At 43.9% G+C, this 16,952-nt stretch overlaps 1 protein-coding gene across 2 annotated transcripts in view; it reads left to right on the top strand.

Annotated features, from left to right (window-relative positions):
• Nucleotides 1–3,674, top strand: part of LOC108178623 (uncharacterized) — a 75,767-nt gene extending 72,093 nt beyond the window's left edge. The window contains exon 5 of one of the 2 annotated variants that reach the window (XR_016226477.1): nt 892–1,296. Coding sequence is in view for 1 of the 2 variants with exons in the window: in XM_089322114.1 (XP_089178240.1) it covers nt 892–931 (40 nt within the window). In the remaining variant the exon portion in view is untranslated. Of the gene's footprint in view, nt 1–891 lie in introns of both variants that reach the window. The other variant, XM_089322114.1, reaches the window with a different exon arrangement.
• The last annotated feature ends 13,278 nt before the right edge of the window (nt 3,675–16,952 follow it).

Genomic DNA, 16,952 nt, shown 5'->3' with positions numbered 1-16,952 from the left:
TATTTGAGAGGGGGAGAGGGAGGGAGAGTGTGGGGGGGGAGAGAAAGAGAGAGAGAGACAGAGAGAGAGAGAGAGGATGACTGTTGGTTCACTTCCCAAATGTCTACAATGGCCAAGGCTGGGCCAGTCTGAAGCTGCAAGCTAGGAACCCAGTCCACATCTCCCATATGTATATCAGGGACCCAGTTGGAAACAGATTAGTAGGAAGCTGGAACTGGGAACAGTAAACAGTAGTAGGACTTGAACCTAGGCCTCTGAATGGGATATGGACTTTTTTTTTTTTTTTTTTTTGACATGTAGAGTTAGAGAGAGAGAGAGAGAGAGAAAAGTCTTCCTTCCATTGGTTCACACCCCAAATGGCTGCTATGGCCGGCGCTGCGCCAATCCGAAGTCAGGAACTAGGTGCTTCCTCCTGGTCTCGCATGCGGGTGCAGGGGCCCAAGCACTTGGGCCATCCTCCACTGCCCTCCTGGGCCACAGCAGAGAGCTGGACTGGAAGAGGAGTAACTGGGACTAGAACCTGGAGCCCATATGGGATGCTGGCACCGCAGGCGGAGGATTAACCAAGTGAGCCATGGCGCCGGCCCCAAGGGATATGGACATCTTAACTGTTAGGCTAATTGCATTCCTGTTTTTGGCTGTTGTTATTGTCTCTGCTTTCCCTTTATAATTTCCAGAGTCAGAAATGACAGAAAAGCTGGAGGAGTGAGGCAAGGGTGGGAGGCGAAGAAATTGGTTAGTGCTGACTGATAGAACCTTTCTATGTACAGATAGGGTGTGGAAAACAAGTAGGAAAAATAACATGCAGCTTTAGAAGAATTGCATGAATTCAAACAGTAAGTGAAACAATGAAATAGCTAAAAATGCTAACTCTTTTTCTCAATATTCTAGATCCCTATCACCTGTCCTGAAGATGTCAATCACCTGGTAAACTTCTTGGAGAAATCATCTGGCTGGAAATAACCACCAAAGTTCCATGACCTCACAAGAGTCCTCTCAATTTCAACCTGAAAATGTCTGTGATTGGGACAGACATTTGGATCAGAGGTTAGGATGCTCCTGGCTTCTGACTCCAACTTCCTGCAGACCCCTAGAGAGGGGTTCTACCACCCACAGTGGACCCCTGGAGTAAGTTCCTGGTTTCTCATACCGATTGTGGCCCAGCCTTGGCCCTTGTAGGCATTTAAGGAGTGAACCAGCAGATGGGAGGTCTCTCTGTCTATTTCTGCTTTTCACTGTTTCTTTTCCTCTCAAATTAGAAAAAAAAAAAGATAAAATATCTGATGGTCTTTAGAAGTTACAGCCTGGGTCCTTTAATATGCTGATTTGTCATAAGTCTGAGTCACAGCTCATCGTCCATGTTGACACCAATGAGTTTGTAGTGTGTGAGTGGAACAGCAGGGACCACTGAGCTGGATTCCATTCTGCCTCATGCCTCATCAACCAGATGGTTGGCTGTATCAAAGCCAGTAACACTGATGTCAGAGGCGAGAGAACACAGCTGGATTTTCAGGTTCAAGGGGAAAGAGGGAATCTATATTGCTAAAAGTTTGGGAGGAAATTGCCTTTGGACTAGTGGATAGAGCCAACTAGAACTGATGGAGAGTGTTTAACATTAAGTCCTGCAGCAACATTTCTGTGTAATTGCTTTTGGGGCCATGGTAGAGTTTGAATCCTCTTTATTTCACACCTGCTAACAGGCCTACTGGTGCCAGCCGGCTTGCTGCTGTTCACCAGATCTAGAGGTTTTAGCACTGACATATCAAAACTCCCATCAACTCCTGGCTACTACTGTGTGTCTTCTGCTACCCCTGGGGTTTCTAATGACTCGCTTGAAACCAAAAACTGCGAGGATGGATAACAGCTTAGACGACCAGCCCCTGCAAACTTATTGATGAAGATTACATTTTTATGAGGTTATCAGTATAATTTAGCATTTTAGCTAGGATTTGAGGAAGGTAATACTTGTGTTTGCTTTCTGACTTGATCATGCTAGAGCTAGCAGGAAATTTAATAGGGCATGGTGGCGGGGTGCGTAGAAACAGAACTATTCCCTTACCAAGACTTATAAAGACTTATAACAGTGTGGGAGACCGAGAGAAAGATCTTTACTACATCTTGGTTGCTGCTAAAATTTTCATCATCCAAGCCTGTCTGGTTCCTTTGAATATAAATACTCTCCTTAGCCATGGCTCTGAAGGCCATGCGATCTGGTATCTATCTTGTTGCCACATCAGAGGTCTTACCATTCCTGGGCCACTTCGGGGGAATGGAGTGCAAGTTCCAAGGCTCCCACTCTATAGGAATTCATTCATATCCTGTTTATCATTTATGTATTATCCATCTATCTATCTATCTATCTATCATCTCTCTCTCCCTCCCCCCAGGGTTCAGGTTTCTAATCCTTTGTTTGCCAAGCTCCCAAACAAAGATCTTGGGGTGAGGATGGAGAGGGGTGCTGCTTCAAGGGTCTCTTTTGAAAAACAAAGATGCTCACTATACTGATTTCCACAAACAAGGGAGACTGATTTCAGGGCCATGATGACCCTCTCGGAAGGGAGGTAGGATGAGGAATATTCCCCTTTCGTTCCTTGTATCCTACTGCAGCAAGAACAAGGTAAAATTAATATCTCAATGAATCATCCTGCCACACAGAAGTAGGTGACTTGTAGGTTATTGAGGTTCGGTGAAGACTTGTGGGACATGCGCACTATCTATGATTGAATCAGGTTTGGGGAAGTAGGACCAGAGAATGATTGAGCAATGATTTGCAGATGAGTGCTTGATCCAGGAAGATTCAGGCAATACTTCACCAGGACAATAAATGTGGCATTTGCTGTCAGGAGAGTAACACATCCAGGGAGGGAGAGCTATTCAGACGGAAAAGTGCAGGACCAATAAACAGCGTTGCTCTTGCCAGGAATGCCTGCATCTACGTGTGCATAAAATGCTTAAGCAGTCATCTCTGGATGCTGCAGAAAAGACTCTCCCGCAGCTGCTGCAGCAAAAGGGGTGCCGAGGATTTTAAACCTCGGGAATTAACCTATGTAAATGACTTCTGGGTAGCAGGGAAGATTTTTTTTTTTTTTCGAAAAGCACTCAGCCCAGAAGTAGCTCTTTTCTTGCCAACGTTCTGGGTGATTTATAGAAGTGTTCCCTCTGAAGAGTGCAGAGAGAAGGAATTTTGCAGCAGGACGTGCTTGTTGAACTGGAGGCAGGAGGTGTCCCCTGAAGTTGTACCAATTCCACAGGAGCTGAGTGCAAAGATCTGTTCCACCAAGATAAAGACACTTATTTTAACTATAACAATGCATGGATGAGATAGAGTTAACAGTACTTGGTCCTTTATAGTGTCTTTTATTGGTTAATCCTCCGCCTGCGGCACCGGCATCCCATATGGGCGCCAGGTTCTAGTCCCGGTTGCTCTTCTTCCAGTCCCACTCTCTGCTGTGGCCCAGGAGGGCAGTGGAGGATGGCCCAAGTGCTTGAGCCCCTGCACCTGCATGGGAGACCAGGAAGAAGCACCTGGCTCCTGGCCTTGGATCGGCGCAGCGCCAGCCATAGCGGCCATTTGGGGAGTTAACTAATGGAAGGAAGACCTTTCTCTCTGTCTCTTTCTCTCTCACTGTCTATAACTCCACCTGTCAAATAAATTTAAAAAAAAGAAAAAAAAAGTCTATTATTTATAAATAGAAAGAACTGCATGCTTGGTGCAATTATGACATACCAGTGTTCATCAAAAAGTTTGTGGAAAATGGAATTAAAATATAAGTTTCTTCTGATGTAAAAATTTTGAAATGCATGCATAGTTTCTACATGATACTCATTTTTCATGAACTTTTTGAGGATCTTTTGTACAATAATAAAATAAAGAAAAGGCTAATTTTTTTTTTTTTTTTGACAGGCAGAGTGGACAGTGAGAGAGAGAGACAGAGAGAAAGGTCTTCCTTTGCCGTTGGTTCACCCTCCAATGGCCGCTGCGGTCGGTGCGCTGCGGCTGGCGCACTGCACTGATCTGATGGCAGGAGCCAGGTACTTCTCCTGGTCTCCCATGGGGTGCAGGGCCCAAGCACTTGGGCCATCCTCCACTGCACTCCCTGGCCACAGCAGAGAGCTGGCCTGGAAGAGGGGCAACCGGGACAGAATCCGGCGCCCCGACCAGGACTAGAACCTGGTGTGCCGGCGCCGCTAGGCGGAGGATTAGCCTAGTGAGCCGCGGCGCCGGCCTAATTTTTCTTTTTAAAAGATTTATTTATTGGGGCCGGCGCCGTGGCTCAATAGGCTAATCCTCCACCATGCGGCGCCGGCACCTCGGGTTCTAGTCCCGGTCGGGGCGCCGGATTCTGTCCTGGTTGCCCCTCTTCCAGGCCAGCTCTCTGCTATGGCCAGGGAGTGCAGTGGAGGATGGCCCAGGTGCTTGGGCCCTGCACCCCATGGGAGACCAGGAAAAGCACCTGGATCCTGGCTCCTGCCATTGGATCAGCGCGGTGCGCCGGCTGCAGCGGCGGCCATTGGAGGGTGATCCAACGGCAAAGGAAGACCTTTCTCTCTCTGTCTCTCTCTCACTGTCCACTCTGCCTGTCAAAAAAAAAAAAAAAAAAAAAAAAAAAGATTTATTTATTTACTTTAAAGGCAGAGTTAGAGAGAGGCAGAGGAACAGAGCGAGAGCATTCTTCCATCCGCTGGTTCCCAGATGGCCACAATGGCTGGAGCTACACTGATCCGGAGCCAGGAGCCAGGAGTTTCCTCCCACGTGGGAGAGTGGGACTTTGGCCATCTTCCACTGCTTTCCCAGGCCATAGTAGAGAGCTAGATCAGAAGTGGAATATCCGGGACTCAAACCAGCGCCCATTTGGGATGCCGGCACTGCTGGCGGCGGCTTTACCCGTTACGCCACAGCCCTGGCCCCATGCCTAACTTTTAAAAATAGTTACAATATTGCTGAGTGCCTTTGCTAGGTCACAAAAATGTCTACAAATATGTCCCCTCACCATATCCATACTACCGATGGCGCCTTCGTATCTTGACTCTGGGCTAGGTCTTGTGACCTGCATTGGCAAGTGGGAAAGCAGCAAAGGTGACACAGGTGGATTTCCAAACTGCTGGAATGACAGAGTTGCTCTGTTGCTGCTCTTAGAACTCTAGACGGTCATGTTAATAAGCCCAGGCCACCCTGTGGAAAGACAAGAAACATGTGGCCCACTTATCTCCATCATCAGAACCAAGGAAGGGCTGAAATCCAGACACAAGATGAACCAGCTGATCAGCCACAGATGGTAGATGCATGACTAAATGACACTGATGCCAGTGGCAGAACTTCCTAGAGAAACCCAGCCCAAATTTGGACCTACCAAATTGTGAGCTAAATAAATAGATCTTTTTTAAGCTACTAACTTCTGGAATATTTTGTTATGTAGCTTTGCTCTGTAGCAATAGATAATGGATATAGTTCTTTATACACAGATGGCTCATTTAATGTTCACAACAGCCCCATAAAATAGATATTATTACCACTCTCATTTTATGTGTGAAGAAGCAGAGACAAAAGGAGAATGAGACCATGGGCCAATCTCACACAGCTTGGCAATGGTAGGTCTGAGACTAAGGCTTCCCGATCCCACAGAACTGTTATGCATGATAAACATTAACTTAGGTCTTAGATAATTGTTTATTAAACCAAACCAAAAAAAAATCTGTCTACAAAATGATTTAATTATATTCACAAAAAAAAAACCTAGAAGGAGGCGTTGGGTGAAGTGGTTAAACGTTGCTTGGAACTCATGGATTCCATGGTGCATTGCCTGGGCTCAAGCCCTGGTTCCACTGCAGACCCTGCTAACGTGTACACCATGTGGCATCAGGTAAAAGCTCAGGTATTTAGGTCCCTGCCACCCAGATGGGAGGCCAGGACTGAACTCCTGGCTCCTGGCTCCTGGCTCCTGGCTCCTGGCTTCAGCCCAGCCCCAACAGTTGCAGGCATTTGGAGAGTGAATTAGCAGAAGGGAGATTCTATCTCTCAAACAAATAAAAATAAATTTTAAAACTAATTTATTACATATGGTTGATTATTATATAATTGGGTTGACATACAAAATGCTGTGCGTACTTCATGAATAGAGCAACAAGTTTGGAAGTAAGTGTATACCTGTGAAAGCATCACCACACTCTACACCATAAACACTTATCACCTCCAAAAGCTTCCTGCTACCTTTTTATTCATTGTTATTATTGTCATTATTTTGTGATCAGGACACTTCATCTAAGATCTCATTTAGTCAATTTAAAAATCTTCACTTCAGTATGTTAACTAGAGGCACGATGCTATGTGGTAGATCTCCAGGATATATTCATCTTGCAGAACTGAGGCTTGGCACCCTTCCACTCCTCCCTTCTCATTTCCCCACTCCCTGTCCCCTCGGAGCCACTGTTGATTCTGCTCCTGCTGCTGTGTGCTGGACTGTTTTAGATTCCTTGAATACGAGGGCACTTAAAAGACATTTTGGAAAAATGGAATTCTAGCATAAGCTTATTCTGGTGCAAAATTTTTTAACTACCTGCATTGTTTTCCTTGATAATATACATTTTCAGTGAACTTTTTGAAGACTCTTGTATGTGTGGATTTAAAACTCTTTTTGCTCCAAAGTAGACTCATCTTTCAACTTTTTTTTTTTTTTTTGACAGGCAGAGTTAGACAGTGAGAGAGAGAGAGACAGAGAGAGAGTTACAGACAGAGAGAGAGAGAGAGACAGAGAGAAAAGTCTTCCTTCCGTTGGTTCACTCCCCTAATGGCTGCCACGGCCGGCGCTGCGCCAATCTGAAGCCAGGAGCCGGGTGCTTCCTCCTGGTCTCCATGCGGGTGCAGGGACCCAAGCACCTGGGCCATCCTCCGCTGCTCTCCCGGGCCACAGCAGAGAGATGGACTGGAAGAGGAGCAACCGGGACTAGAACCCGGGGTGCCAGTGCCACAGGTGGAGGATTAGCCAAGTGAACCACAGCGCTGGCCTAACTTCATTTTCCACCATCTTTAAAACATTTTTATTTAAGAGGCAAAGTGACAGAGAGAGCTGCCATTTCCTGGTTCACTACTCAGATGCCCTCAGCAGCCAGGATGATCAAGCTAGGAGCTAGAAACCCATTCCAGCTCTCACATGCAGACAGCAAGAACTCAGTTACTTAGGACATCCTTGCTGCCTCCCATGGTCCACATTAGCAGGAAGCTGCAATCAGAGCTGGAGCGGGAATTGGTGTGGATGTGGGATGTTGGCATCCTAACCAGCCTCTTAATTACTAGACCAGATGCCTGCCCCTCTTTGGCCTTTGGGAAGCATCTTCATAAGAGGCATCTTGGGGTATTTGCCCTTCTGTGTCTGGTTTATTTCACTTAGCACAATGTCCTCTAGGTTCATTCATGTTTTTCCAAGTAGCAGGATTTCTTGATTCAAAAATCAGATAATTTTTTATTGTAAAGTTTGAATATTCATCTTTGAATTGTCTCAAAAAAATGCCTTGTGTTGGGGCCAGCGCCGTGACTTACTTGGTTAATCCTCTGCCTACATCCCATATGGGCGCCGGGTTTTAGTCCCAGTTGCTCCTCTTCCTGTCCAGCTCTCTGCTGTGGCCCGGGAGTGCAGTAGAGGATGGCCCAAGTGCTTGGGCCCTGCACCCGCATGGGAGACCGGGGGAGGTACCTGGCTCTTGGCCTCGGATCGGCGCAGCGCTGGCCATTGCGGCCATTTTGGGGGTGAACCAACAGAAGGAACACCTTTCTCTCTGTCTCTCTCTCACTGTCTATAACTCTACCTGTCAAATAAAAAAAAAAAATGCCTTGTGTTAAAAAGAACCCCTGAGAGAACTTCTGACCCTGATGGGCAGATTGACTCACTTTTTATACATTAAAGTACACACAGATGAAACAGTAGGTTTCAGGAAGGAGAGAAAGACAGAAAAATGGTGAGACAAAGGAAGACATTTTTAAAATCCCAGTTAAGCTACTATAAATGAAAAATACAGTGTAAGAAATGCAAAGCAAATTGAATGGGGCTGTTAGTTAATTAGGACTGTGCAGTATAAACTTCAGTGAGTGTGAGGACATCACAGTATAAGGCATCCAAAATGAATCATTACTAGAAAAAAAAAAGTCAGTAATCAGAAAATCAGTGATTCATGGAACACTATCAGGTATTTTATTGTACATATAATTGGAGCCCCAGAAAGAGATAATGTGAAGAAGATACAAATATACATTTGCATAAATAATAAAAAATATTTCCACAGATGATGAATTTTATAAGCCCACAAATGCAAGAAGGTATCTCAACTGGAGGGAGCAGAAGAAAACCACATGAGGCACTGCTGAGATCCAATGACGAAGATGAAATCCTAAAGCAGATGGAGCTAAAAGACATTTGACTGCAGAGGGACAAAGATATGAACGATAAAACATTTCTTGTTAAAAACCATGTAGATGAGAATACAGTGGAGTAATGTATGGTGGGGGGAAAATCTGCCACCCTTGGATATACATACCCAACAAAAAGACATTTCAGAAAGTAAAGGCAAAAATGAAACTTTCATAAAAATAGAGCAAATTCATCAGCTGTAGACTAAACAGCAAGAAATGTAAGATGAAGTTCTTTAAGCACAAGGGAAGTCATATCAGGTGGAAATATATACCCATGAGAAGGAATGAAAAGGAGAAAAATGCATGAAAATATAGGGGCTAACGATGTGGGGTAGCAGGTAAAGCCGCCGCCTAAAGTGCCGGCATCCATGTGAACGTGGATTCAAGTCCCGGCTGCTCCACTTCTGATTCAGCTCTCTGCTATGGCCTGGGAAAGCAATGGAAGGTGACCCAAGTCCTTGGGCCCCTGCACCTGTGTGGGAGACTGGGAAGAAGTTCCTGGCTCCTGGCGTCAGAACGGCGTAGCTCTGGCCGTTGCGGCCGATTGGGGAGTGAACCAGTGGATGGAAGGCCTCTCTCTCTGCCTCTCCTTCTCTGTGTAACTCTGACTTTCAAATAAATAAATATTTTAAAAATATATATAAAAGACACTTTTCTCATTAAAATTCTTCAAAGGATGATTACTTTAAAATGAGAACAATATATTTTGTGATTAATGATGTATCCAGAAATAAAAATGTAGCACTATAATAGCACAATAAACAAAAGTACACTATGTTGATTTTTTGAAGATTTATTCATTTATTTTGAAAATCAGTTAGAGAGAGTGAGGGGGAGACAGAGAGAAAGTGATCTGCCATCCGCTGGTTCACTCTCCAGATGGTCTCGATGGCCAGGACTGGGCCATCTTCTGCTGCTTTTCCCAGGCACATTAGTAGGGAGCTAGATAGGAAGTGGAGCAGCTGGGACATGACCCAGTGCCCATGTGGAATGCTGGCATTGCAGGCAGAAGCTTTATCCACCCACTAAGTCACAGTGCTGGCCCCTGTTGATATTCTTATGCATGAAGAGGTATCACACTATTTGAAGGCAGATATGATAAATTAAAGAAGTATGTTTTATTTTTAAAGTTTTTTTTATTATTTTTTATTTTTTTGACAGGCGGAGTGGACAGTGAAAGAGAGAGACAGAGAGAAAGGTCTTCCTTCCGTTGGTTCACCCCTCAGTGGCCGCTGTGGCCGGTGCACCGCGCTGATCTGAAGCCAGGAGCCAGGTGCTTATCCTGGTCTCCCATGGGGTGCAGGGCCCAAGCACTTGGGCCATCCTCCACTGCACTCCCAGGCCATAGCAGAGAGCTGGACTGGAAGAGGAGTGACCGGGACAGAATCCCGCGCCCCAACCGGGACTAGAACCCCGGGTGCCGGCGCCGCAGGCGGAGGATTAAACCTATTGAGCCGCAGCGCCAGCCAAGAAGTATGTTTTAAATCTAAGATGTTTTAAAAAGTCTCTACAGACTTAGAAAAAAGTTTAAGCCTTGGTAAAAAGTAGCTGCCAGAACTAATTTTATAGCTATTGAATCCATCAAAAACTCAACTCAGGGACCAGCACTGTGGCGTAGTGGGTAAAGCCACCGCCTGCAGTGCCAGCATCTCATATGGGTGCCACTTTGAATCCTGGCTGCTCCACTTCTGATCCAGCTCTCTGCTATGGCCTGGGAAAGCAGTAGAAGATGGCCCAAGTCTTTAGGCCACTGCACCCGTGTGGGAGACTCAGAAGAAGCTCCTGGCTCCTGGCTTCTGATCAGTGCAGCTCTGGCCATTGCAGCCAGTTGGGAAATGAACCAGAAGATGGAAGACCTCTTGCTCGCTCTCTCTGCCTCTGCCTCTCTGTAACTCTACCTTTCAAAAAAAAAATAAATCTTTAAAAAGAGAGAGAGAAAATTAATATCAGGTGAGTAGTTCTCAAAATATGGAATATTAATAGAAATACTGAGAAATCAATGAAGAAAGAGGATATAACAATTCTAAATATGCATGTACATAGTGGAAATCTGAAATATGTGATGTAAAAGTTGATAGAATCATAATGAGAGCTAGACATCCATAATTATAGTTGGAGATTTCAACATTCCTCTCTCAGTAATTGATAGTAGAACTACACAGAAAATCTGTAAAAATAAATATTACTTTGCAGACTGCACATCATCTATGTGGGAACTCCCCTAAGTCATTTCCGAAAAGCTACTAAAACTTACGAGTTTAGCAAAGTCACAGGATTCATGGTCAATTCAAAAAATCAGTTGTATTTCTACATATCAAGTCTCATTGTTCATGGACTCTGTATTTATAAATTTGTCTATTTCCTAAAATTCATCTGTAATCTCCAAGTCTATACTCATGGTGCCGTCACAGTCACTGATGGACAAGCAGGAAGCAGTGGAAACTTGGAGTCACACTCATGCTCCCTACTGAGGTTGAACAGTGGTAGTGTGTCTTCCTGCTTTAGTTCCTATGCTGTAAACAAGTGTCATTTTTTTTGTGGTCTATTTAAAATGCCACACCTTTCACATAATTGTACTTCTTGTTGGTGGTTTTACTATCAAAAATAGCCTCCAGTCAAATTTTATTTATTGTTCTTAAGCAAGAGAGCTATATTTGCTTTATGAGGAAAATCCGTGTATCATATACGCTTCATTTAGGCTTCAGTCACTGTGCTGTTGGTTGAGTCAATGTTACCGGACCTACTATATAATAAACAAAGTGTCTTTAAACAGACTCACTTATGTATTGATCAGCTAGTAAAAATGTTGACAGGGGCTTGCAGAAATTTTTTTAAAGATTTATTTATTCATTATTTATTTGAAAGGCAGAGTTACAGAGAGGCAGAGGCAGAGAGATAGAGAGAGAGAGAGAGAGATCTTCCATCCGCTGGTTCACTCCCCAACTGGCTGCAATGGCCAGAGCTGTGCCAATCCGAAGCCAGGAGCCAGGAGCTTCTTCTGGGTCTCCCACACAGGTGCAGGGACCCAAGGACTTGGGCCATCCTCCACTGCTTTCCCAGGCCACAGCAGATCAGAAGTGCAGCAACCAGGATTCAAGCTGGCACCCATATGGATGCCAGCACTGCAGGTGGCATCTTTACCTGCTACGCCACAGTGCTGCCCCTGTCTGTGGTATTGGTAATAGAGATGTATGACTGTGTTTTGAAAATGCTTAACCTTTGACGACAGACCTGTGTATAGAAAAGGGAGATGTTGAAGGCACAAGAAATCCCTTTCACGTTTCATCAGGTATGACTCTGGGTTTAGCACACTCAGCTTGTCTAATACTGTTAGCGTTGTCATTACTCACAAACTTCAAATACTTTGCCTACATTTTCTTTTTTGACTTTTTCAGTTTTTAGACAACGATTTTTTTTTGACAGGCAGAGTTAAACAGTGAGAGAGACAGAGAGAAAGTTCTTCCTTCCCAAATGGCTGCTACGGCTGGCACACTGCGCCGACCCGAAGCCAGGAGCCAGGTGCTTCCTCCTGGTCTCCCATGCGGGTGCAGGGCCCAAGCACTTGGGCCATCCTCCACTGCCTTGCCCCGCCACAGCAGAGAGCTGGACTGGAAGAGGATGAACCAGGACTAGTACCTGGTGCCCCAACCGGGACTAGAACCCAGGGTGCCGGCGCTGCAGGCGGAGGATTAGCCAAGTGTGCACGGCGCTGACCCCGACAAAGATTTTTTTGATATAGGATTTATTGTGGTAAATATATATGTAACATAAAATTAACATTATAAATATTTTTAAAGGGTAATTCAGTGCAGTCAATTTTATCCACAACGTTGTGCAACCATGGTCATGATTTCCAAAACTTTTTCATCACCTCAAACAGAAGCTCCATAACAACTAAACAACCACCCCCACTGTCACTCCATTCTGATAAACTTCTATATACTTTCTAAGTCTGTAAATTACCTAAAAATTCATATTAGTGGTATCATACTTTGACCTTTTTTATCTGACTTATTTCACTCAGCATGTCTTCAAGGTTCATCCATTCTCTAGTGTGTCATAATTCTCTTCTTTGTAAAGACTGAATCATATTTATTTATATGCATAGACCAAGCTTTACTTACCTTCTATCTGTTGATAGATTTCTAAGTTGTTTCAGTGTTGCAATGAACACTGGTACACAAGTATCTGTTCAGTCTGCTTTCTATCTCCTTGGGCATATATATATGTAGGAGTGGAATTGTTGGATCGTATTGTGAGAAAATGATTTTTTAAAAAGATTTTATTTATGTATTTGAGAGGTAGAGTTACAGAAAGTGAGAGATAGAGAGGCAGATAGAGAGGTCTTCCATCCACTGGTTACTCCCACATGGCCGCAATGGCCAGAGCTGAGCCAATCTGAAGCCAGGAGCCAGGAGCTTCTTCTGGGTCTCCCACTTGGGTGCAGGGGCCCAAGCACCTGGGCTACCTTCCACCTGTTTCCCAGGCCATAGTGGAGAGCTCGATCAAAAGTGGAGCAGCTGGGACTCAAACCAGTGCCCACATGGGATGCCAGTGCTGCAGAAGGAGGATTAATCTACTGTGCCACAGTGCCGACCCTGAAAATGATTTTTACAGCATAAATAGTGAACATTACAGAAGAATTAAAGTGCAAGGGCCGGCGCTGTGGTGCAGCAGGTTAAAGCCCTGGCCTGCAGTGCCCGCATCCCATATGGGCGCCAGTTCTAGTCCTGGCTGGTCCTCTTCTGATCCAGCTCTCTGCTATGGCCTGGGAAAGCAGTAGAAGATGGCCCAAGTCCTTGGGACCCTGCACACATGTGGGAGACCGGGAAGAAGCTCCTGGCCCCCGGCTTCGGATCGGCGCAGCTCCAGCCGTTGTGGCCATCTGGGGAGTGAACCAGCAGATGGAAGACCTCTCTCTGTCTCTACCTCTCTCTGTAACTCTGTCTTTCAAATAAATAAAATAAATCTTAAAACAAATAAAGTGCAAAGGTAAACTTGGAGAAAGAAAAAATCTATAGTAAAAATATTTTTTCTGTCTTGTTCTGTGCTTCTTTAGCATAATTTTTAAAAGCAAACTTGTGTACATATGGTCCCTGAAAGTAGCTTCTGTGATCACCTTCTCTTTATAGCTTCTATCCGCTAGCTACACCCTCAAAGGTGAGATGCTTGCCTTTCTAAGCAGGAAAAGGCTAGAAGAATCATAACTAAGATAGCTTCCACCAGGAAAACTCCTCCCAATTTGCTGAGGGCTTTCCCATCACAGCACTGGAAGTCCCACATCTGAGAAAACCCTCCTTCTAGGAAAATTGAGACAGTAAGTCACCCTACTTTAAGGCCTGCCAAAAATGTATACTCTTTTACATAAAGGCCTTTGTGTTACTGTTGTGGATTGTTATCATGATGGTTTTATCATTTGTAAAAAAGGGGCATAATATTTCCTATAAGTATGCTAGATATATTTTGGGGAAAATAGTGTGTGGAATTCTTTGGAATGGTATAGGCATTAGGAAAATGTGATATTGGTGTTACTTCTTAGAGGGATGTGTGTGTACAATTTCCACACAATGCCTAAATCTAATTTTCCACCAATAATCTCAATCAATTTTTTCAAAATAAAACTTTTTACGGGGGGCAGTGTTGTAGCTTAGTCAGTTAAGCCCCCGCTTGTGATGCATGCATCCCACATGGGCACCAATTCAAGTCCTGGCTGCTCCACCTCCTACCCAGCTCCCTGCTAATGTGCCTGGGAAAGCAGTGGAAGATGGCCCAAGTGTTTGGGCCCCTGCACCCACGTGGGAGACCTGAATGACGCTCCTGGCTCCTGGATTTAGCCTGGCACAGCCCTGGCTCTTGCAGCGATGGTAAGAATGAACCAGCAGATGGAAAATCTCTCTGTCTCTATGTCTTTCTCTCTGTCTCTTCTTTCTCTGTAACTCTGCCTTCCAAATAAGCAAATAAGTTTTTTTTTTTTTAAATAAAACATTTTTTCCCAAGCAGCTGGTATTCAGGCAAACTTACTGAATCAACTTTGGTTCTCTTTTCATTTACACCTTTGCTTTGAGAACTCAAATAGAAAATACCCGAACTGCAGGGAGTGTTGCAAAGCAGAAACATTCTTCATGGGAACCTAGTCAGTTGAATGGGGATGGTTGCCTTAGGCAAGGTACCAGGTTGAACTTCATGTACGAGAAGGAGAAAGGACAGATGAATGTCAAGATTTCTAGAGATGGTGCTGGATTACAATATTTACAGACCCCTATAAGAGAAATACATAATCTGTGCATATTACACAGCAATGCTGGCAGAATCTGTGATGAGCACTGTGCATTCCAATGCATGTAACATATATAAGGACTGTATATGGCTTTCCTGCCATTCAGGTCTGCATACGAATGACTTTTGAAAATCTTTCAGTTTTAATAGCATTCTCATAATTGTAGATAGAAGACTGATGTTGAGTGAATCATGCCAGTATCTTTTGGACTGAAATAATGAAATATTAAAAAACAGAAGAGGGACCAGCATTGTAGTGTAGTGGGTGAAGCTGCCACCTGCTTCCCATATGGGTGTTGATTTGTGTCCCTGCTGCTCCTCTTCTGATCCAGCTCCCTGTTATTGGCTTGAGAGAAGTAGCAGAAGATGGGCCAAGTGCTTGGGCTCCTGTCACCCACATCAGAGACGTGGATGGAGTCTGGGATTCTGTCTTTGGCCTGGCCCAGCCCTGGCAATTGCAGCCATTTGGGAGAGTAAAACAGTGGATGGAAGATCTCTCTCTCTCCCTCCCTCCTTCCCTCCCTCTCATTCTTTGTCTCCCTCTCTCTCTAGAGCTGGACCTTTCTATATATATATTAAAAATGGAAGAGAATTCAGAGCTCATCTTGTCTAAGATGCCCAATATCTTGTAGGAAATATTAGTAATAACAATAATAAATAAGTCCTTAAGATTCCAATCCTCTATTATCTCATTTAGTCTGCTTGATTGTCACATTAAATATATGTCAGTAACAGCTGCAATAAAAGGCCAGAACCAGGTAATACTTGGGTAACTCAAACAATGCTACTTACTAGATAACACAGCAGGAAATCAGCATAGCAGAATGATTCTCTAATGAGACAGAAATCTAAGCTTCCAGGATTTCCTCCACAGGGCCTTATATACCAGTGGATGGATGGTGATTTGCTGTCGAAATCTGAGAGACAGCACTATGAAGACATTCATGAAGTAGTTTTTTCAGAATAGTCCATTTAAAAATAACTTTCCAGCTTTACTTGTCAGCTTCATTAGTCTCTGATTTTCTGTTAGAAACCCTAATTATAATGATAAGAATCACCTTTTATTAAGTGCTCACTATGTTCCAGGAACATTAGCACGCTTAATCCTCACAACATCCATGGTAGCTATGATCACAGCCGTGATGAAGGGATACTGACATTCTGGCAAGCTAAATACCTTGCCCAAGTTGTGCAGAAGGGGATTACTAGGATTTTAATGTGGATTTATTTTTTCTTTATGGTTACAGCCTTGAGGCTCTACTTTAAGAAAAGTGTTCTGCAGAAATCTAAATACCAACCTAGACAAATCAAGAATATGCTATTCATGTTATAAAAGGATACTTCCTTTACAAATTTTCCTTAAATAGCAGGATTTCTTTACATTAGCATTTCCTCAGCACATTTTGTTTGTTGGTCAATAGTGACTTGAGGGAGAGTCTGGGGGAAACCCTGCCAAATACTAATCAATCAAAATTAAAGACAAATAATTCATGGAAGAATTAAAAAAAATCATTGGGAAAGTATAACTAAATATATTTCTTTTTCCACAAATACATATCTCCTAGAAGTGGATTGATTTGGTCTAGAAAGGTATTCTTTCTAGGTTGTTCAGAGACAACTTTTAGAAGTCCTACCTTATAAGAAGCCCTGTCAGATGTCATTAAGAGAATTACTGAACTGAACTGAGAACTGGAGACAAGACTCTTATTTATGAAATGGGCAGACCAGTTAACTAGGTATGCTAAACGCTGTACGTAAAAAGATGCTGCTAAGACCCAACAAAAAATGCTGCAATGATTACTTTTATTCCTTAGAATCTTCAAACAAATAAAATTGTTCTCATTCTGTTGTAAATCATAGATGTACCGATAAATTTAGGCAAAGTGAAACTTACCTGCATAGTGTCTGTTCTTTAAAGTAAATTGGAAGAGACTAAGCACAATTAATTCATAAATGTTGTTTAAAAAAAAAAGAATCTTCAGACTTGAAGATCTCGGGGCTGGCACTGTGCCCTATTAGGTAAATGTGCAGGCATCCCATATGGCCGCTGGTTCAAGTCCCAGCTGCTCCACTTTTTTTTTTTTTTTTTTAATTGAATAGACTGTCCTTACTCCAGGGAGCTCCACTTCTGATCCAGCTTGCTGCTAATGTGCCTGGGAAAGCAGAGGAAGATTGCCCAGGTCCTTGGGCCCCTGCACCTGCATGGGGGAGCCAGAGGTGGCTCCCGGCTCCTGGCTTGGAATTGGCTCAGCACCAGCTGTTGTGGTCATTTAGG

Source organism: Oryctolagus cuniculus, chromosome 20, assembly GCF_051225735.1.
Source record: "Oryctolagus cuniculus isolate XC-2025 breed Fujian yellow rabbit chromosome 20, ASM5122573v1, whole genome shotgun sequence".
NCBI lineage: Eukaryota > Metazoa > Chordata > Mammalia > Lagomorpha > Leporidae > Oryctolagus > Oryctolagus cuniculus.
Note: the sequence above shows the minus strand (reverse complement) of the source record. Positions and strands in the feature narration are given on the sequence as shown.